General features: G+C 41.7%; 2 protein-coding genes across 2 annotated transcripts in view; one reads left to right on the forward strand and one right to left on the reverse strand.

The window, feature by feature from the left end:
* Positions 1-1,603: 1,603 nt before the first annotated feature.
* dis3l2 (DIS3 like 3'-5' exoribonuclease 2) lies at positions 1,604-11,232 on the reverse strand. Its single transcript, XM_031865424.1, has 21 exons — positions 10,997-11,232; positions 9,585-10,375; positions 9,349-9,479; positions 9,143-9,196; positions 8,947-9,048; positions 8,623-8,806; positions 8,340-8,404; positions 7,808-8,037; positions 7,549-7,722; positions 7,313-7,392; positions 7,087-7,199; positions 6,862-6,969; positions 6,480-6,713; positions 6,220-6,299; positions 5,842-6,025; positions 5,638-5,724; positions 5,127-5,274; positions 4,658-4,788; positions 4,158-4,262; positions 3,594-3,698; positions 1,604-3,297 (listed from the first exon to the last, which is right to left on the reverse strand). The coding sequence occupies exons 2-21, from the start codon at positions 10,348-10,350 to the stop codon at positions 3,190-3,192; spliced, it is 3,189 nt and encodes a 1,062-aa protein (XP_031721284.1). The 5' UTR covers positions 10,351-10,375; positions 10,997-11,232; the 3' UTR covers positions 1,604-3,189.
* A 5,021-nt stretch (positions 11,233-16,253) lies between these two features.
* Positions 16,254-23,405, forward strand: part of gpr158b (G protein-coupled receptor 158b) — a 53,303-nt gene continuing 46,151 nt past the window's right edge. The window contains exons 1-2 of the mRNA XM_031865131.1: positions 16,254-17,572; positions 22,648-22,753. Of these exons, the coding sequence (XP_031720991.1) occupies positions 16,716-17,572; positions 22,648-22,753 (963 nt within the window). The 5' untranslated portion in view covers positions 16,254-16,715. The remainder of the gene's footprint in view (positions 17,573-22,647; positions 22,754-23,405) is intronic.

Here is a 23,405-nt window from a genome sequence, read left to right on the forward strand (position 1 = left end):
TCAATGGCATTCATGTAAAAATACAAATCGGATGCTATTTTAGAACAATGAGCTCATTCATATATTGTTATTGAACAACTCTTTGTATAAATGGCTTTCACGTAGACTGACCATAATCATTGTAATGAATTTATGTGCAACCTTTGGACCCTTGTAGAAATCAGAGGAGCCATCTCACGGACTGTCATGGCAATAAAGATGTAAATATGAAATTAAACAAATTTTCTTTCGAATCGGAGGACCAGCTTTAGGCTTATTATTTGTGTGGTGGTACAGTTGTAATGATATTCTATCAGTTATCTGCTGTGTCAGGTTAAAAGTTGGACTTCATAACTTAAGGGAAACCTCCCTCTTAAAGGAAAATGTGAGTTATCTGCACTACTAAACAATTACAGTCATATGGTTGTGGGGTTAAAGTCAAACAGTGCACTGTGCTGAGATGGGAGTACGGGTGAGATGCGGGTATAGACTGGCGTCAATGTGTTTAACTCTGATAAGGAATTCTTCTCAAGGTATAGAAAAACCGTAAACAACACGTCACTGCAACTTGCCCGTGCTACTGTTCCAAAGGTGAGTCACTTCAACACTGCCTGTGAACTTAGGTGTGGTGATGGTAAAATGTTCTTACATCACAGATTAGCTTCCTGCCTCAACTCATCTGCCTGATCTTTAAGTTCATTTTTATTCTTTTTTTTTTTACAAATGAAAAAATTTAATTTGTAGCCAATAAAAAAACCTTGATGCAATACACTAAAGGGTATTACTCATGGTTGTATAAAAAGAGCTGGATACAGCGATGGAGACGGTGCCCGTTCATGACCAGTTGTTCACTCTATCCTGCTGGAAAAGCTCTTCATCAGTTAGCTAAATGCTCCATTCGTTCACTCACTCGTGGTCATTAACTTGGTTTGCTGCTTGATTTTCCTGCACAGTGTACAGCGGGTTTATCAGAGTTTTTGTTGAAAACAAACTAACAAAAACTACGCTACAAGAGCCGTGATGGGGAATCAAAGCAGTCGAGTTGCCGGCCGACCAAAACCATGACTAAAAAGATGTTGTTAGAGTTCAGGATTAAATCAGTTCTCTGTGTTTCTCACTACAAATGGCTCTTTTATATAAAAAGTCATTGGATCCATTGTTAAGAAAAAGTGTTTATTATAGCAGCTTGAAGCAGACCTGAAATTTCAGGACATGGCACACTGAAAAGTCTTCTGGTCATGATGGTCATATTTTCTGTAAAAATATAGGGGAGAAAAAATATTGACGAAGCTTTTCTTTCAACAAGTATTTCGTGAGGTGTTGATGTATACAATACCTGTATCTTAAAAAGGCGCGGTCATTAACTGCGACATGACTCTCATCCTTATCTTCTATATGACGGTGCAGTGGATTTATGGTGGATTAATTACAAGTACTCCCTGGTAATAAAGAACACAGACTATCTGTGTTTATTCAGAATATAAACTAAACAGAAGAGGGCAGTGCCACATTGGTGTTTATCAGGTTCATCAGTGACTCACTGCTTAGTGTTTTTCCCTCTTCAGTGACTAGCATCAAAACGTATTTATCTTTACACAGGTATTCAAAAAAAACACGGTTTGAGTCATTCACGTATGTTTTTATTTTCATAGTGACAAGGACAACTATGTATTGCGCCTTATGGTGGTTTAGCAGAGTACAACTGAACTTTCAATACAGACAAGAACCAAAGTTACATGTCATGATATAACTTTTCAAAGACAGAAATTGTACTTTTGACTGCATTCTCAGGTTTTCAAACTTAAGAATGAATTATTATTTTTTCCAACCCTAAATCACAGAAACACATCCTACTAAGTCAGTCCAGTTGTTTTGCACAAACATTTAACTTGCAGGTTTAAAATACATTTAAAGTTCACATCACAGACCGACAGTCCATGTGAGCAAAAATAACTTAAAAACATTAGCAAAAAACTCTGACAAGCTCATTTGTTCAAAATTAAAACAAAATTGTGCAGCGGCAGCAGCTGATTTATGACACTACATGGCACTGAGAACTAAAGAGAGGCACACTGACTCAGTCAAAACTAAATGGGAGGCCCACAAACACTTAAAAATGTGCAGCTTCACACACAATAAAAAGTGTTTTTCGGCTTGATTACAGGCTGAAATTCACAGTCGATATTAATAAGGTCCATAAAGTATTTCTGCTGCACAAATCAAGTCTGACTGACTCAGAGCATAAAAACCCCACAAACGCATGAGCTCATCAACATCCACTTTCAGCAGCAATTCAAGTCATTCCTATGTTTTCTGTTAAAAACAATAACAGTTAGTTGAGAAATGATTAAGCTTTGGCTCGTCTTTTAAACCAAGTACAGAAAACATGCCTTAGTTTAGACAAGAACTGAACAATATGTTAAGAATTGAAATCAAATGAAAAGTCCTACGAGCTGTTCTTCATGACTGTGACCTGAAGAAGCCCTCCGGGCCCTTCATTCACACACAAGAAAAACCTTCCTGTATAAAACACTATAAATACATACGACAATGTAAAAATCCTGGATGGCATGTGGTAGCTGTTATTTTGTCTCTATGCAGATGTTAAGATACCTGTTCTGTTCATCTGATGCAGTCAAAGGTTTTACCTTTTTACTGTTGCGCCACGAGAAGGTATTCTACAGCCAGCATAGCAAGTCAAGACAGCCAAATAAGTCAACTTTAGTAGTGTGTTGTACTCTGTTGCTTTGCAAACACAAATATATTGATGTTAAACTGAAAATCAGCTTTCACGCATTAGACTGTGTACAACAGTTATAATAACATCAATACCGTCCTCATAAAGGTCAATAAATCAACAGCAAAATACAACTAATGCTGACTCGGTTCTTTTCCTGTCAGACCTGGGTCACAAATCAATTTGAAATACAACCACTGAATTACATAAAACAGTGTGCCCATCAGTGGAACCATCAAGGCTTAACTTAGAACATCAGAGTTTACATGTTTTAAAACACTATAAATCATAAAGGTCACTGAAACTCAGTGGGAACCTCAATTGAAATGTGACTCTGAGCTGATCAGTGATGCGCCCTGCTTACCAAAGCAATACTGCTTCTAAGCTACTACTATTCTTTTTTACCCAATCAATAAAAGAAAAATGTGCAATTCAAAATTTCCATTCAAGCATTTGAGTGCTCTTCAGCACGTCTAAGTGTTTGACTCGTTCTCCTCGGGCCTCTTGAGCACTGCGCTGTATTTCATGGGTGCACCGTCAGCTTTGAGCTGCACCTCCACCAACGTGAAGATTGAAATGACCTGCAAGTGGAAAGAAGAAATGATGAATTTACATTCTGTCACCTTGCTTGGTCCAAGACACTTTCTAACTGTCTTAACCCCAGCTAGCTGGTCTGGCCCGTCTCTTCGAGGAACAAGGTAGTAATCTGGTCTTCTCCTGGTTTTTTAATCTTTATGCCGTCAATTGTTTTGGTAGCTTCTCTGTGTGAAACCTGAGATTAATTTCTCCCTTTCTGTTTATATTGAATAACATTTATATTTCCTATTGACAGGCTATATACCACGACACAAGCGTTTTCCATGTCTGCCGTTCTCACCTGCTCTAAAGGAGCTTTCTCGTGGTCCTCTGCTGTCCAGATAAGAGTCAGCTCAGATTTCTTCCCCACCTTATGATGGCGGAACGAGTCCAGACCCGTAACAGACTGAAGGTGGAAACAAACGGCAATACACGGTTCTCAAGATATGTGAAGGACACACACACACACACACACACACGCATTCCTTGCTTATATAGTGAGATGACATAGCTGAATTGAAAACCATCTGAAGAGTCAAAATAATCTCTAAAAATGTAAGTTATGTCAACAACAATTAAAAACAAGAGAGGTCTTAAAGTGGCAATCCTTAAGATTAGACCTTGCTGATTTAGAATTTATATTTGAGTGAAATGAACGGGATTGTGGGAGTTTAACAAGTAGTAGGAAACATCTAAAAACACAAAACAATACTACAAATGTATATAAAGCTGAAACTGAAAAGTCTGCCCGTGCCTTTTCAGTCATATTGTACTAGAGTGTATATGTTGTTCAAATTTATTGTTTTGTGTGTTATGACTAAACTACTAATATTGCTCTCTTGAAGTCGAGTGTATTGGAGCTCACCTTGCAGTAGACGCGTTTCTGCACTCCGTACCGGAGAACCAGCACATCAAAGGACTGATCCAGCACCCCTATCACCATGGCCTCAGAGTCCAGAGGGCCACAGTCCTGTGGCGCACAGACCAAAAAAGTAGATTGATGGAATGCTTTTAGACCCGATATTAATAAACTGGTTCAATCCTTGGCTTTGTCATCCAGTTGAAAGGCTGAACCTTTTTATTTTGAGGAGAAAAACAAATACGCTCCAACTCAACTCACTTCATTCAGCATCAAAGCCATAGTCCCCGAAAATATGACTAACATATGACTAACCACTGAATAATATCAAGTGTACAACTAAATGTATGTATTTAATATGCATCTAATGTCATAGAAAAGATCTATAACATCTGAAAAGGTGAGTTATTCAATTTATGTAAAACCACATTTCCTAAACAATTAATTTATGTTTATATTTATAAACACTTGGCTTAATGAGAGAGAGAGAAAAGTATGTGTCCCACCTTTACAAACACTCCAAAGAAGAGCTCAGAGCTGAGCTCCTGGACTCTCTTGGACACAGTCTTCCTGTCGTTACAGCGCGAGGACTGCTTTTGGACTTCTTCTGTCGACAGCCCCAAACTAGGCCCACAATCTGCAGGTAAACATTCAATGGACAGACATGCACATAATGAGTACTAGAATTAAAACAAATTACACATTTTAAACTGTCATACACGCACAGTAGGAACAGACAGAAGCAGGAAGGGCAGAGACAACAGCAGAGGCACGAGCACAAACAATGCATCAACTCAACGTGAGCTCTGAGGCTGCTTTGTTCTCTTCTGCATTTCAAATTTTACGTCATCAACCAGACATGTCCTGCAGTACAACCGCACCACTGTATGAAGCAAACAGGACCTTCTGTTATCCATTTAAATGTGTGCGTTTGTTTTTGTGTCTAAAAGAGACTTTAGTGGAGAAGGCACGCACTCAGTGAGGAAGCCAGCAGCCGGTGGACTACGAGGTCAGCGTAGCGTCTGATGGGCGATGTGAAGTGAGTGTAGAGAGGAACGTTGAGGGCGTAGTGCTTAAACAACTGCTTATCCTTAAGTTCACCTGTACAGAAGTACATCGCCATCTGTGAAATAACAATAACACACATTAAACACAGAAATATCACTGAAAAGGTTTCGTGTTCACATAGTACATATTCAGTTTGAATCTGACAAAACTAAATGTTTCTGTATTATGTTAAGTAGGGATGGGGTAAGAAAAATCAAATCGTTTATGCAACTTTAACCTTTAAAGAATGATAGAATAGTGCCCAACAATTATCAAATATTATGTTTGTTTGAAATGCCCATCCTTGCATGTTTTTCATTTATGGTAACAACTATTCATGACAGTGGGTGTCTCATTTTCTGCATTAAACGGTTTACAAAAGCAAATGTATTCCACACAAGCGTGATAAATAAGACGGTAGGTGTCACTCGGCTCTAACCTGCATGGGTCTGGAGCACATGTGGGTGAGGACTTCTTTTCTGGCAGTGGTGTACTCATCATCCCCAAGAGCAGTGTTGAGACTCTTCTGCATGTTGGAAATGCAGAATAAAAGGTTTCAATCATTAATACAGACAAAATATAACTTCTATTTTTTCTGAGGTATTAGAAACTGGGCTACATTTGCTGTATTGTGAGTACTGACATGCAAGGCTCCTGCAGAGGAGAGATCTATGTCGATTCCCAACTGGTCACAATGCTCCTGCAGCTCATCCACCATTTTGGTCTTGGGTGGAGGGTGGCGTCTGAGCAGGGCCAGCTGGGGGAATCTGGAGTGGATGTGGTGGGCTGTAGCAATGTTAGCCAGTAACATGAACTCCTCCACCAACCTACAGAACACAGGTTTGAACGATACAGCGGTTAAATGACCAGAGCGGCAGAAAAAAAAGAAACACTAACAAACGAGGACTGATATGCAAGCACTCCAGAATGATTGAGAGGTGAAGTGTATATAGATGTCACGTCAAATAGTTTCATTTGAAGACAAAAAGACAGATGTATCGGAGGAGGGTTTGTTACTCACTTGTTACTGTCTCTGTACTGGTAAACGTAGCAGCCTTGAGGCATCATGGTCTCTTTGTCCAGGGTGAAGGACAGTTTCAACTGAAACAAAAAACACAAGACATGTATGTGAAAATAATGTCAATAATGTCTACCAACAAACTGTTCAATTATCTTTGATGAACTCTTATTTTGAGATAAAAAGGGAACATGAGTGGAGTGCTCAAGCCATGATCACCAGCTATATTATGAAAGGAAACCATAGAGGGCGAGAGGGCTGACCTGGTCCAGCCTGAGGGCTCCTCCTGAGAAGCGTTGAGCCCGGAGGTTCTTTGCGATGGAGTGCAGGTTGAGCACAGCCCGATGGATCTCATCAATGGGGTGCTCGGGGTCCGCAGGTGGCAGTTCCTCGGCAGCGAACATCTTGTCAGGGGCCTCGATCATGGACTGAGCATGGTCGTAACTCAGCTTCACGCAGGAGCGGATAACTGAGCGGCCGAACCACTCACTCAGGATCTGTGGGGGGGGGGGGGAGTTAGGCGAAGTGGAACCAGTGAGGAAAACGGCAAATGCCATCCCAACTTCAATCAATCAACCTGTGAACTTAACCTTTCATTGTTTGAGAGCAGTTCAAACAGGTCCATTAAGTTTTAAATGGTCATACCTTCCCCTCCGGTGTGATTGTCCAAATGACAGAGAAAGTGAGTCTGTCGGTGAGAGGATTGAGACTGCACAGCTCCTCACACAGCAACCTGGGCAGCATGGGGATCACCTGGACAAAACATGACAGGTATGTTTATTATCATTCATCACTGCTATATTTGACTGGGGTAAGATCAAATAGTAGTTTTAAATAGAACACTGATGAAGATGATCAAGGAATATTCACCTTCTGAACCATGTACACACTAGTTGCTCTTTGGCTGGCGATGGCATCCAGAGCGTTGTCCTCCCCCACAAAATAACTCACATCAGCAATGTGAACTCCCAGCTCAAAGTTACCTGTGTTTAAAAAGGACAGTCTATGACACAGCCTCACATCCCACAGGAAAAAACAGCATCTAGATCTATAATCACAATTCATCATCATTACGGAGCTCCTCAGGATAGTTTACCATCAGGGAGTTGTTTACAGGACAGAGCATCGTCCAGGTCTCTGGCGGTAGCAGGGTCGATGGTGAAGATACACTCCTTCCTACACATGATAAAACAGTGGTTTTTGAATCATATAAATCCTAAATTAAAACTAGATATGCATTTGCTGTCATCGGATGGCAAATCTTGAAATTCTCAGTAGGCCAGTTATTAGCTAAATAAATACAGCAGTTATGTATTGGCTTCAGAGCGCTACCTCAGGTCTCTCCTCTTTGCCATCTCCTCAGCAGGGATGGTCCAGGGCAGGTTCTTGGGCAGACAGTTCAAGACCTCATCGGAGAACTCGGAGAAATCCACTTCGTACTCTATCAGGATGCCCTCCGTCTCTGGCTCGATTTCTCCAGCCTGACCCAGAGTCTTAGCAAGTTGACTGGAGAAAAACACGAGCAGAGAGCAGAGAGTCAGCTTGGTCGTTAAAATGGTTCGCCGCATCAAGCTTTGAATGCAACACTCACCCTTCTGCAAAGTTGCTGTCAGCTGCCCAGTTGGTGATCCGACATATGAACAAGGTTTTGGCGTAGTCGCCCGGGCGGGAACTGAAGTCTTCGGGACAGTCGGCAAGGAGAACGTTAATCCGTGGCACACGGTGGTCCACAGGCGAGAACATGGCAAAAGGCTTGTCTGGCAGGAATTTCAGGAAGCCCGTCACAGCTCTCGAGTGTTTCTTTTCAACAATGTAAACCACCTGGAAGACAAATAGGTGTTTTTTTTATATTTTAATTTTCTTTGGATATTGTTAATGTTAGTTAATTTTTATAGTTGGCTTGTATTGTAAAGTAGCCAAATGAGTTAAGTTTTTGTGGCAACTTGGTGAAGGGTGAGGCAATCAAAATCACATAGAACCTTCTCGTCATGCCCCTACCGTTGCTTCATGAGCTGGGCACAAACCCTGCTTCTTGTGGTCATTTTTATCTGGAAAATTCTTGGGGTGAAAAACAGGAAGGGTTGAGTAAGAAATACATCAGAGCTGATAGGCGAGACGCTCACTTTAGCAGTCTTTTGGAGTATTTCCCCATTGGGCCGTGGGGTTGAGGGGTCTTCCAGATGTTCCCCTATTTCCATCATATGAAAGGAAAGATTTAGATTACCTGAACTACTGCCTTTATTTGTGTTTGCTTCTGTGCATTGATACTCTCGTCAGACCAATAAATAAACATTCAAACACACAGTTCACTGACCATTACCAAATACCAACTGAACTATTATAATTTGATACCCATGTTAATTGTGATTGGCAACAGCTGTTATAATCACAACTCCATCCCAGTACCTGTGTCAGTGAGGGAGGTATTCTGCACTTTGCGGGTGAGTTCATCCTGGTCGCTACACTGGTCTTCCGAAACACCATCAGGCCTGGGCGTGCGCTCCGTCTTCTTCTGCGCTGGCCGCACCGTGTTTTCTTTCTGGGTGTCTGACCCACTGGCGCCCTCACACTCTGTGTCTGACCTCACAACCTAAAACAGACAAACAGTCATCATCCTCTGCCACGCTGCTGTCCAGTGGAGCTAAAATGGAGCCTGTTATAATAATCAAACGTTAAAAAACTGATGTCTTACAAATTTTGTACATAGATAAATAAGTGAGTGAAGTCTACCTTCCACAGCTCCCGAGGGAGGATTCGCACCACCACTACGTCGCCATTCAGTGCTCTGTTGCGAGCTACAATCCCATCCAGAAATATATCTCGTGCGTCATCCTGCAACAATAAAGAGAGTTTTAATAGAACCCATTAAACAAGTTGTTGAGGCAGCAAAACATTAATTGCGAAATGAATTTGGGGTTGAACTTACAGGAGATGGGATGAAAGCTTCATGGTATTTCTTTGGGTTGATTCTCAACTGTCCCTGCAGAGGAAGCATGAACAATTTAGAAATTAATCAACCAGTATATTGTGATATTAACTGCTTTAATAGTTTGACCACCTTGAGTAAAACTATCCATACTCAATAGATTTGAATACAGTCTCAGGTCAAGAACAGTAACTCTGGGTTTCTACCTGAAGGAGTTCTCCTCTTTTAAGGCCATGGGAAACCTCCTCACATGTCATGTAGGACTCAAAAACTTGTTTCTTTGATCCTCTGGGTCCTCTGTTCTTACTCTTGTCAGCAGGAGAATTGGCACTTGAAGCTGAAACATATTTAACTCATTGATTTCATCCCTCATAAACCATCAAATGTATACAACTACATTACCATAAATACCATTATCTCAAAAATATAATATGCAATTTACCTCTGGGCTGCTGCAGTTTTTTCTCTTTGCCATAAGGGGACTTGGGCCTTGAATTCTGAGCGTCAACCCCAGACTGTAATGTCCCTTCTCCGCTTTTCTCCTCTTCTGGCTGCCTTGAATTTTTTTTCTTCTTTGACTTCTTCATCTTCTCTTGCTCCTGTCCACTTGTACCGGCTGTATTTGGGGACTCAGGACGTCCAACAAAGGCGCCAGTCTCTTTTGAGGTAACATCTTTGTGAGAGTCCTTGGTTTTCTTTTGCTGCTTCTGGTGTTTCTTTGGTTCATTGGGTTTTAAAGAGCCAAGTTCCTCACCAGACTCGACGTCTCCATCTTGGCTGGTGGCTGTGTCTCTTCTCTGTCCCCATCGCTGTCTGTCAGACACACCCTGCTTCCTTTCAAAGTCCTGCTGAGCACTGCGGCTGCTTAGCTTCTCCATGTACAAGGACAGTGAACTCTCCTCTCCTCTACTTTTCATGGAAGAGGGGGAGAAGTCACTCGAATCAGAGAAATCATTGGGCACCTGAACCCTTTGTCGCTGTGGTATGTTCTGCCTGTCACTCTGGGCTTTGAACAGGGTGCTTGGCCCATTTCCTTCCCTTTGAAATGCTGTGTCCTTTACATATTGCTCTAGATACAGACTGAACTTGCTGCTGCTGTGCTGGTTGAGGAGCCTGGCGTAGGCATCTTTCTGAGGAGGATTGCTTGACCGATTCTGACTGCGCTTTGGCTCTCGATTCAGGTTCTTCGCCTGCCGAGGAGAATCCATATGGCAATCCTTAAAGAGGCTGTCACTGAAAAGGCAAATGGCATAAATTATGAGTGCTGCCCTTCGATCACACAGTAGACACAGTATGCATACCTTTAATTTAGGGAGCTTAACTTAGGAAGCAAATGATTACAATTCAGAGCACTCAAAAAGTACGTTTAGAATAGGAGATAGTTATCTTAAATTAATTTGAAGAAAATCAAAGCTCTTGCTATAATGCTACATCAGTAGCTTATGTGTTGCTGCGTAACGCAGTCCTCTCATTTTACATTAAGCATAAATTAGTTGTGCATTATTTATAATAACTAACGTAAACGTGACTGACATTTAATCAACTTAATCGTACATAAAGTTAACGTACATTTGGATGATGACAATACGAGACAACAAACTCTGTATCATCCCATTGTCTTTTGTCCTACGTAGCGGCTAACAGTTCATTAACGTGAGCTAACAGCTCACTAACGTTAGCTAACAGTTATTAGCTGTGCATGACTAGCACCAGCTATGCTAACTGTAACGGGAGGTTTTTGGTTCAACGTTATCTAACTGACTACTTGTATGTCAGTCACACCGCAACCCTTACCACGACTAACGGCTTGAAAATGGATGAAAATATTGTCAAACTTAAAATCTTAAACATTACCTTATTCACTGTGTGTAAGTTCTGTAACGTTAGCTGTCGTACGGAGCAGAATGCTAACTGATACGTTCACTTCCTTCGTCGTCATTAATGGTTACAGCCGTGCTACCTTTGAGTGCTATCGGAAATATCAGAATTTGCCGAACGCACAGACACTCCGTCGAGATTTCTCTGCAAGAAAAATTGTGGGAATATAACTACACTAATATTCTGCAGTATACATTTGGTGTGTCCTCTTATCAAATATTAGTCAGGGACAATTATGTTGCCACGTAGATTGTGACATTTGAATATCAAACCCGGAATTAATTAGGCTACTTAATTAACCAAGCGGTATTTTTTGGAAAATGTGCCCAATGACACTGAATTAATGAGTGACTCTGTGGGCTCATATATTTGTTGTGTCAAACATAACTCCAAAATGAGACCACTGGAAACATAAGAAGGACACAAGCAACCTCTAGAGGGCAGCAAAGACTAAATATTTAATTTATTTGACTATACTGTGACACATTGCTCTGTGCCAGTTATGCAAACAACTTATCCTCTCAGACTAAAACGATAGGAAGAAAGTAAACTCAACAATCAGTCAGGCAGAGATGTTTGTGTGATGTCTGGGTGTTTGAAAGCATGTGTTATTCTACAGGATGAATATAGTTCTTAGTTATCCCCTATTTTAGCTGGAGATTCACTCCTGTCTCCTGACAAGCTGATTTCACACCTGTCTGTTCACGCTTGTATAGTACAAGACAATTTATGAAGCCTACTTCAAGAACACACATACACAGACCCACACACACACACTCACACACACACACTCACACATTCCACAGTATAATTCCCGGGGATAATGTGGAGGTGATTTTTGGCGAGGTGCATGTGTGCAGTCAGATGGGGCTTTCAGACACCTGAGGGTGTAATGTAGATGAGGTTGTCGTGTCTCACCTTGATAAAGGCCCAGAATGTCTTGCAAATCTTATGCACAGACGCCGATGCACGCCTTCAGTAGTGGTTGTGATTACGTTAGTGGGAGTAAGAGCTTTGCATGATTGAGGAGAATATCATATTTTATCCTACCTGCTGCTCATAACTGTCATATGTCTTTGACATTCATAACAGCATGAGTTTGCAAAGGCTGAATTCACTCAACTCCTCTACACACAGTGTCCTGTGACCCCACTTCCTGTGACCCCACTTCCTCACTGACAACATCACAATGCACATATTTTCCGACACTTCCACAAAACCCCATCAGACTGTCTGTGGAAACATCTGGTTTCTAATTATAATAACCCACCTGTTCGTCAAACAGAGCTGATGTGATAAGGCTGTAATTGGATTAATTATATGATTTAATTAAGTCTCAGCTGCTGTTGCATTATAATAAATGGACTGAATATGTGCCTTTCTGGTTTAACAATACTTACAGCTGGGTGTTATCAGTATAATTGCTGTTGGAAACAGTATTGAACTAATACTAAACTAAACTAATATGGCCAAGGGGGGTCATATACTGCACTGGTACTGAGGCCAGGTGAGTACTGAGGGACCCTTATGACTTATAGACAGGAGAAGGGACATTATCACTAATAGCAACACTTGACATTTGTCTTTGACAAATTTGAGAGAGACCAATTATAGCTCTATTAATCTGCTTGTATTTGGTTTGGAGGAAGCTGGAGAAAACTCACAAATCAATATGTCTTCCATATGTTCCCAGACATTATGTCTGATGTGTTTTTGTCTCTGCAGGTGACAGAGTGTCTAAGTGATTACACTGTTGCTGCAGAGTAAGCAGGACCAGTGATGGGTCCTTTCTGTGAATGAGTTTTCCTTACAACAGTTACAAAACTTCAACATGGTGACACAAATGCACTAAGTTGTCCATTTTCAGGTGAATGTGTTTGTGTATGTTGTCTGGCTTGTGATAGACTGGCAAACTATCCAGCATTTACACACAGGCTCTTAGTGTGCTGGAATAGGTATTTTTGTATTTTACTTACTAATAACAAGGGGGACACGTGTCTATAGATAAAGAACACAACATTTTGCTAACATTTGATAAGATACTGTAACAATACACTGTCAGACCATTTATTTTGGAACATTGTGCTGATATTTGCAGATGAAATTAATTTTATTTTCACCAGCGTTAGTTGATTGAACTGTCTTTCCTTTGGCAGACTGTACAGGGAAATTAGCATAGTTACACTTTTCAGCAGCCTTTTTAATCTTCATTAGACAACTGCAGGTAACCTGGCAGCCAGAGCATTAGCATTTAACAAAATCATGACTTTGAAACTTATACTATTTTCCTACTTTTAATCTTGATGGCCTGTTTCTGTTTTATACCGCCACAAAACTGGCCAATTTGACTCAGAATTCTGCTGAACGTTAAAGATAAAATGGAGCTTTTAAAAGTCACGTCTTTCTTATTTTTATCATCTCCCCTTCATTCTTCTTCATCACTCTTGGTTACCCTCCTGATACCCTCTGAGATGCATGGTCAAAGAAGGAGACTTCAAACTGAGGCTAAACCAAGTCAGTAATCATAGGTTCCAACAGTCTTGCTATACGTACAGAAGCTGCCCAGCAACCCAAGATTAAACATTTTTCCCACTTTCATGTTGTTGACAGCTTACATGATGGAGAGCTATGGTTAAAAATAAACCTTTTACATCATAAGATGCTGTTATGACAGTAAACTGCTTCAGTGAAAGGAGCAAAAACACCATAATTCATATATATTCAAATTGCATGGGAGTGTGAAGAAAGATGACTCTATAGATTTTGGAAAAACTTTTCAGCCTCTGAAAATGACTGGCTCCGTCATGGCATCCCGGATCAAGCTGCAACTGATGGACAGTGTATCCCTGACACCAAACTTTTAATGGTAAGATGTCGACCATATTGCCCAAATAATTGTTTTGTTGCTGCTGTTAGCATTCCTCCTGATGCAAGTGAAAAAAAGCACAACAGGAATACACTTCTGTTGTTGTTGTTGTTTTTTTTGTGTATAGCAAATGGGCTTCAACTGCATTTAGTTGTGCAGCCCTGTGTTGGATAATGACAATTGAATTCAGGGCATACAGCCCACATCCATACACTTGTAAAGGAATGTTGATGTCCTTTTCATTACAACACAAACTTCAAAGCAAGAAACTGTAAACTTATGTATTGAGCCCTGGTCACCTTCCGACTGACAGCAACTCTTGTTCCATTCCAAATATGTCTCCCTGCATGGGTGAGGCATCGCAGCAAACCATAGCATGCACTTAAAAAAAAAAAGCTTTAGAGGAAGTACTCTTTCGCTCATGAGCCTTTTATTTTTTTCTTCACTTGCTCTTTTCTGAAAAAAATCTAAAGGAACCTCTGGGAGAACAGAGAGCGTGGGTGAAAGAACGGCTAGTACAGCAGCCTCTCATCCACTGTTGCAGTTGTACGCACTCAAGTTGTAAAGCATGCAGATGAAGCAGCAAATGCCTATCAAATATTCATCGGGCCAGGGGAGGCAGTGCAGCTTGTAAAAGAAGATGAAATAGAGGGGGCAGGAGCAATCGTTTCCTACAGTCTCTCATCTCCTTCCTCTGATGCTCTCTCACTGCTCGGTACCGTCTCCTTTCCTCCACCTAATTCACCATCTCCACCACTGCACAGTGGTTTTGATGGGGCCCTGAGCCTGCTTAGTCATTTAAACCAATGTACAAAATGAATGAAAGAGTTCTTAGTGATTTCTGAGACTTACAAGTACTTCCATGTCAGTAGTATCTGTTCTAACACCAGTTATCCATCTACCTTTATGAATATCTGTCCTTATGATGTCCAAATATCAGTCTGATTTGGAGCAGATTGATCAGTGTGCGAGTGTGTCTGTGTGTGAGAGGTGGATACTGTAGATCTTGTGCTGCAGGGCCAGACAGGCTACCTTCCCTGTCTCTTGCTGCAGCGGGCAGCACGGGGAGAACTCCGCGGTCGTCACCTTCCACTGCCATGACAACGGCCTGCGAGTCACCCCGGGCCGGTCGTACGCTGCAACGCACATTTAAAATCCGGGGCCGAGTCTCGATGAACCCCAGAGAACGTCAGAGCAGACCGAGACGGACACGTGAACACACAAAACTCTTGCACTACAAGAAAAACAATGCTTTCATGTTTTGTTTGTTTTTTTGATCAACAACAGATGAACACATGGAGTAGGCTACATAAAGTGGGATTTCCAACCTCAGTGTGAATGAGAAAGAGAGGCAGGTGGCACACAAATGATCATCTCTCTGACTTCCCTTGTTCACATTTTCACATATTGTTTTATTTACGATTAACCGATAATATCACCAGGCCTTGGCAGTTGATGGGTAAGGGATTGGACATTCCTATGTCTATGTATATATAACGATATAATGATTTCTGGCTGCTGAACATTGCTGCATTTACAATATCGCCCACTGCTGTCTTCACTTCTCCATCTGATCACCAGTCATGAAGGACAAGATGACAAAATGTATCCTCTGCACTGCTGACTGAATGAGTGTCTCAGCAAAAGGATCCAGTATTCTTCTCAACAGCAGATTCAACAACTGTGTTTCAGTTTAGGTCTCCAATATGCAAACTATGGCAGTTGTGAGAGACCTACACATAGCTATATTCTGCATCCTCTATTCGTAGACCCACAATTTGGACAAGGAAAACTCTCTCAAAGACCCCTTTAACTGGGGATGTATAGCAAAATGACAGTATGAACAATCAGGATAAAAAAAGTATTAAAAGGCATCATTTTGGTGTGAAACATGAAGTTGAGTAAAATGAGTGTATGGTTTTAGGAAGCAGATGCTAATGTTTATCTCTAGAAATGTGAGGAAAAACTGTAACGCCTGTAATGTGTAATGTTTTGCTGTCCACATACTTTGGGTCTTAAACTGTACACATAAGAAGTATATTGTATATTCAGTACAACATAAACACATTGTATGGTTGGCTTTTGTTGGTCTCTCTCTCATGCACACTATTCATTTGTATTCTCTTTTAAATCATCTAAAGGAGCAGCCTGTCAGATCCAGTTGACAGGCTGCTCCTCCGTCCTCGTCACTGACAGCCTCTGATCCCCACCGCCACCCTCGCTTCTCATCCTACGGCTGCTAATTTCAGCACCGGACAGCTCCGGTCGTTCCCACGCTCCGCCCACCTCCGGCAGACTGGCAGTGAGAAACAACCACACACACCGGTGGGCGACACTTTAAGTAGCCTATTAGGGTTATATTGGGAGGGACGGAACTTCAAGAAGAATTTGCTCCGTGTCTCGTCATCGTACTCCTCTCACATGGATTCATCCGAGAAGGAGTCAAAAGAGACCGCGAGCGCTCGTTCATAACGTCGCTACACATGAATAGATTGCGGGGCCGATGAGAAGGTTGTGTAGTTGTTGTTTTTTATGAGTTTTGAGGCTGGGGGGTGTTTGGATCATATAGTGCTACTGTTAAAAACGGAGAAGAAGAGAGGAAAAGTCTGTGTTATCGCGGATAAAAGATGCCCAGGACGGGAAGTGGAGAGGCTTCATCGTTTTCAGCTTGATTCATGGGTATGAAATTCAGGACATTCTCTGGCGTGTGCTTCCTAAAGTGTTTCTAATACCGCGAAGCAGTATAATAAATAGCGTAGCTTTGGTTATGCTCGCCACACTTTGCCAAGTGCCCACGGTTTCCTCTCTGTGCCTGTAAAACGGAACGATATGGCTCTCCTGGTCGTTCCGCTGCTTCTGCAAACGGGGCTCGTTTTGGGAGCAAACTACGGTTATGTGGAGTGGTCGGATAATGAGCGGGAAGAAAGGCACCCACCGATCTTCAGCACCCAAAACATGAACAGAGAGCCGCCCCACCACCCGACCTACTACTCGGTACCGGGCACTGAGCGCGCGGTGGTGGCGCACAAAATTGAGGAGGACCTCCCGAGGGTGGTGACCGCGTTCCTGCACACCGGAGACTCCTCGGCGCTGAGGCAGGTCAACTGCTCGCGGAGGTACGAGCTGAGCAGCCTGCGAGGCGGCCTGCACGTCGCCTCCCACTACTCCCTGCACAGCATCCTGGACACCGTAGCGCACGCCACAAACTTCCTGAACATGATCCTGCAGGCCAACAGGTCCCGGGAGCAAACCTCTCGGAGGGACATCCACTGGTACCACGCGCTGGTCCAGAGCATCCTCGAGGGGGACCCCAAAATCCACAGGGCGGTGGTGACTTTCCACGCGGACGCGCCGACGCCGGGCCCCAACGTTTTCCTCCAGGCGACCAGAACCGAGAAGGAGGTGGTGCTGCAGGACTTGTCCGGCTCTGCGCACCGTCAGCTGAGGAGCAGGAGCCCGGAGTCCGACTGGTTCAACGACTTTAGGGACGGTAGGAGACCACACATGCACAGAAGAGTCCCAGAGGTATCCGGCACCAAGAGTGGAAGTTACCTTCTGGACAAAAACCAGATCAAGTGGTCGGCACCGTACCTGGAGTGTGAACATGGGGCGTTTGTGCCCTATTGGCTGCTCACCTTGTCCGCTGGTTTCTATGGACTGAAGAGCAACTCTGCACCAGAGTTCAGGTGAGAGGAGGTGTTTGTGTGTGTGAGAAAGTGAGAGAAACTACATGCAGTTTGTGTTTGATACGTTTTGAGACAACATTTCTTGTCTTCTAAATGCATAAAAATGTATTCAAGTTCATTTTACACATATTAAGGTTTTCAGAACATTATATTAATGCTCTGTGAAAGTGCATTTAAATATGGATCATGATGATCTGCAGCCTTGATGCCAGAAACAGATGGTGTAAAAGAGGCTTCACAGACACAGGTAGACCTTTCTCATTTAATATGCTCGCCTGTCAAACCGCAGCTGTGCATCTCCACTGCTGCAGCCTATAGCATCTAATGAACACTGCACGCTTTACAAAGTGCGTTTGTTGGTAAAGTGTTTAAAGCTGGCATCTGTGTGCTTGTGTTAGGTGCATATACAGTCACCCAATGATCTCATATTTCAAAGAGTGTCTTGAAAAGATCAATTAAGACATTAACGATGAAAGAGCACACACTGCAATATGATGCCACTCTGAATTTCAGGTGCAATAAACCCTTACAGCTGTCTAGAGATGTATCACACACACAAAGATGTCCAGTGATTTACTCATCATAAATCATTTAGTGCACAAAAACCCCACTTTCTTAATTTTTTGGAGCCACTAATCTAGTACACACCAGCAAATGTTAAGTAAAATCCACCCTAACACTAGAGAATACATAGGACAAATGAATGTAGGTGACAAAACACTGAAATGTTGCTTCGTGGTTCACACGCAGCAGTGTGTCGTGCTAGTGATTTGGGCCTTAGGTTGGCAGGCATCCACCCTGCTGAGGTGTCCCTGAGCAAAGTGCTGCATCACTACCTGTCATAGGGACTGTCCCTTTTGGGTTATGGAGCTCGTTATCTGGCCAGGAGCTGCTCTGGACATTTCTGGGAGTTGTACTGCGGTTACAGTTGTGGTAACTGTGGAGTTACCACAGAATCAGTTTGATCAGAATCGTCATGGTCTTCCATTTTAGCTTAGTGAGACACTTCCCTTGAGTTAAGAGTTTTATACAGTACAGTTTCTAATTGCTATCACAGCTCACATATTTCTGGCTGAGACGCCCCATTTGTCTCCAAAAATGACTTATTGTCTGTCTGAAACCATCAACGTGCAGTAATGAGGATGTTTAACTAGTTGAGAGAAATGGAAGATCTGCTTGTGTCAGTTAAGTGTCTGCTGATGTTAAGTTTCATTAAATTAATTCAGTGAATTAATTCACAATTCATCAATTGACTATTCAAGCTCAGCCAAGAGGGATTTTAAATGAGTGACATTTTACAAGTGACTATGATTTGTGACAGAAAAATCAGACACTTGTGCATCCAATCCCATGTGTCATTTTCCGTTTTGTGAGATGGATCCGTTGACATGAGAGCGCATGCTGTCATCCAAAGCACTTTTAGCCCATGGTTCATGCCTAACTTAAAGCCAACAAGGAGAAAAGCCCTAAAGATTGATGAAATCATAACAGCCACTGAGCTGAGCTGTCAACAGATCGATCTCGGTGACAGCCGAGTAAATTGTATCTGCTGATAATAACCATTTCAAATAGTTGAAAGCTCCAGAAAAATGTATGAAGTGGACATTGAGTTTGTCTTTGACTTGGTCAGTAAAAGGTCTGATGTCAGCAGAGGGAACCACGTTAGGAAGGGAACGTGAAGGCCAGAGTGTGTCTCATACAAAGATGCACTCCCCAATTGAGTAGAACTATCCACTACAACGACTCAACTGGATGCATGCTGTTTTCTTTCTCACTCTACTTCTTATAAAGTGGGTTGTGGTCTGCAACTTTCTATGACTTCTGCCCCTCATCTCAGTCCTGTGAGGACATTTCTAAAAATAGAAAGCCGGTTGGCTCTGAACAGAGCATAAGCTAGTGTAGATGATGGAGTCAGTTCCACTATGTCTGCTACTCTACCTCAAAGCAACCTCTTTCTCATCTTTTTTTGCCATTCTCTCTGTCCTGATTACACATGTGCTCGTACTACGTCATACGCCAGCAGCAAGCTGATAGACTGCATAGCTGAGGGAGATAACAACAAACATGTTGTTTGGAAGTAGTTTACACTTCAAATTCTACCGGCTATACTTGCAATATCTGCAAAGCCAATTATTCGATGGGTGGCATTTACGCTGCAAAACATAACACAACTAACTAAATCAAGCACCTCCAGAAGCATCACGCCGAAGAAATTAATGAATTTTGAAGATTGTTTTTACCAATTTGCTGGTGCAAGACTTATTATTTTAATAATAAATAACATTTCACAAACTTTATATCAATGAAGATATGTACATTTTTACTTTTTGATTTACAAAATTAGGGAAGCAATGTTTAAGTCAAGCCCTAATGTTGCCCTGCATAAAAGAATGATCCCATTCACTTCCACACATTAAGGCATACAGCTTATTAACTAACACTGAGCCCAGATATTGGTATCTGTACCGGGACTTAAAAAGTCAGATTGGTGCATCCCTACTTAAAGGGGGAACAAGTACCATTTTCTCTAAGTCAGAACAACAATAGATAGAAGAAACAAATTTCACCATATGAAGACCCAACCTCTACTGGTCAGACTGCACAAGAACAGCACAAAACAGAGCACATGAAGCTAATGCTGTGGACAGTTTTGGAAGAAAACTGAGTGACTAATGATATTTTTTTGTAGATTTACAATCAAATTAATACATTTTAACAATGTTAAAGATTATGTAAAACAACGACAGACTAAAAATATAATCGAACTTGTCTGTAGCTTTGATTTGTAAAGCTCAATATTTTTTGTCACTCCGGTGTCAACACGTTTGCCTCCCTCTCTTTCTGTCGGATTGTGTACTTGAGGAGAGCCGGTGGCCAAAGCCTCTCTCCATGCTTGTTTGTTCCACTTCCCAGCAGGCAGATGGAAGTAACGGGTGTCAGACCCATCCACCGAACCGGAGAGGAGAGAGAAAGATGAGAGAGTGAACGTGAATGTTCAGCTTGTACGATGGTGGAAGAAATGGGTAGGAGAATGTAAATCAAAGAAGACAAAGAATGCTTTTCACGTGGGTATGTGTGTGTAAGAGAAAGAGGAAAGAGAGAGAGAGAGAAAAAGAGAGAGCGAGAGAGATGATGGGCTTGGCGATGCACATTAGACTAATGAAAACAGCTTAAAATTAGCACCACTGGTTTAAGTCTTAGGTAGTTTTCCTCTATATTGCTGTATTCCAGTAACATCCCTGAGCAATATTTAAACGTATTCACTTCGCAGTATGGATTTGTGATGGCTCACGGCTGCATGGGCCAGCAGTATACGAGTTTTGAACTGTTCCAACGTCCTGCAGACATGTTTGGGTCTCCAAGCAGAGAGGAAACGTGAGAATCTTTCTCACCTTTGGTGGGAAAGCAGCTGCAGTCTGCAGTGTTGCTGAACAGTAGAGAACACACGTCCAATTACCGTCATTAAAAGTTTACATGAAACACAAAACAAGGACAAGCTACTTCCAGAACTATTTGCACTGGCCACAGATAAACTCAATATCTCAAAGAATATGTCTGGTGACATATACTACCTCTTATTGTTGAAAAATCCAATGAAAACACAGAAACCAAACAGTAAATTGATTTTTCTAAAAAGTCTTGCCTGTATATCCAAAGTCTGATAAAGCTTTGGAGCTCCATCGTTTTCCAAAAAGTAAATAAATGAGCTACGCTGTTTTACTGGGTAACATATTCCTTAATTTGAATGAATAATGAGAACAAACATTACTGTAATACACGCTGAATGTGAATTTATCTGCGGCTGAAAATAGTCCCCAATAACTGCTGTAAACGACAATGCACTGCTGTTTGAGGTAATTGCACTCAGTTGCCAGTTTATAAGTAACACCAAACTAAAATAATGCAGTCTAACGCTAAAGCATTCCTTTCTTCATGAACGCTTTGGGTTATAAGGTTATATAGGTTAAAAAGCAGTATACAACAGTTCAGAGGGCAACAATGTTATTCAATTTGGAGTCGTGTTTCTGAGCAACTGCGGTGAATGTAAGTTCAATATTCACTCTCCTTTTAGCTCTGTTTTGGTCTCCACCATCTCCTGAGTAAAATATCTGACTCTATAGCTGCTCAACTATGCTCACCAGCTAGTCGGTACCTTTGGTTTTTTACTGATTGAGTTCGGTGGGTTTATCAGAACCCCTTCACTGAAAACAGCTCGGCGTTTACGGAGAGATTTACGCCAGCTGATACAAATATTAGGACAGCTCTAGAGACAGCTCCTTGGACAACGATCGTTACACATCTCCCCACATCCATAACCTAACAACATTAAGAACATACACATGTTGTTTATTGAGGACGTGATAAAGCATATTTTGTTAAATCAGTACTGTTGTTCAGCATACCGTATTAGAGGAGGTTTAAGAATGAATTTATTCTATTTTTCGTGTGAGCAAAACAATACAACTTTTATATATCTCTCAGTGCATTTTTAATGTCTGCCATTGGGGAGCATATAGTTGTTGTGCTGTTTATTGAAATTTCAACATTGCTTCTGTTTCCTTTTTTCTTTCTCTTCCTTTCTCTCTGTTTCACCTCCATCACTCTTACTTTATTTCCCACTTTCAATCTATTTAATTCATTCCTCTCTATTACCACCCTCCCTTTCCCTGCTTCGCCCACCATTGACCTTACTTCCCCTGAGCGCCACTCTTTCGTTCTTTATAATTTTGTTCTCTTTTATTCTGGTTTTCTCTGCCTCCATTTCCTCTTCCCTCCTCTCCCTCACACTAATTTGCCTAACCTCATACTATTGTGTCACCTTTCCCCCTCCCGTTTTTTTCCTTAACTGTAACACAATCTAATAATTTTACAATTAAAATGTTTACTCCTTATCATTTCCTTCACCTTCTCTCTTCCCTCTTTGATAACATCTCTGTGATCACTATATCTTCTCTCTATCTTTGTACCGGCTTCTTTCTTTTTGGATTTTCTCACTATTTCCTCTAACTCTACTCATCAATGCTTCCCATTCTCCTTATTTCCTCCATCTTTCCTCCCTTCTTTCTCTCTGGCAGGGGTGTGGTTCGTGTGGATGTGAACCTGCAGGATGTGGACATTGACCAGTGCTCCAACAGTGGCTGGTTCGCTGGGACTCACCGCTGTAATCTCACTAGCATGGAAGTGAGTCTGCTCAGCAATAACAGTCTTTTGTCGCTTGTCTATTTTGTCATGCTGGTGTGCTGTAAGTGAAGTTAGTGTATTTCACTGTTACATTCAACCATATGTTCAACCATACACCCTTTTGTCTGAAAAAATGCAACCAAACACTGCGATCACAGCATTCAAATGTGCATCAAGTGAAAAAGATGAACAACAGCTGTGTAATATCAAAGAGTAAAGACTTTAAGGAGGTGTTTGACAGGAGCCTTCCCTGTTGGACACGAGTGTTTTTCACCATTTCCTCTCACACAAATGTTCCTTATTATAAAATGTCCTTGATTTAGCCTACTTACTGTAAGTACATGCAAATGCAGGTATGCTGACATGCTCACAATGACAATGCTAACATGCTGATGTTTAGCAGGTATAATGTTTTCCATGCGAACGATCTGCGTTTAGCATGTTAGCATGCTAGCATTGTTATTTGCTAGTTATTTGTTCTTAATCCAAATAATTGAACACATCTAAATTGACCTGATAGTGGAAAAGCTATTACAATTCATCCTGAGGGGAACATGAATGTTTGAATCAAATTGAATGGCAACATTTCACTATTTTCAACCTCATGGTGGTGCTAGAGTAAAAGCCAGGGAATCATCATCAAGACATCAGG

The sequence above is a fragment of the Anarrhichthys ocellatus genome, unplaced genomic scaffold, assembly GCF_004355925.1.
Source record: "Anarrhichthys ocellatus isolate YVR2014 unplaced genomic scaffold, GSC_Weel_1.0 scaffold32, whole genome shotgun sequence".
Lineage (NCBI taxonomy): Eukaryota > Metazoa > Chordata > Actinopteri > Perciformes > Anarhichadidae > Anarrhichthys > Anarrhichthys ocellatus.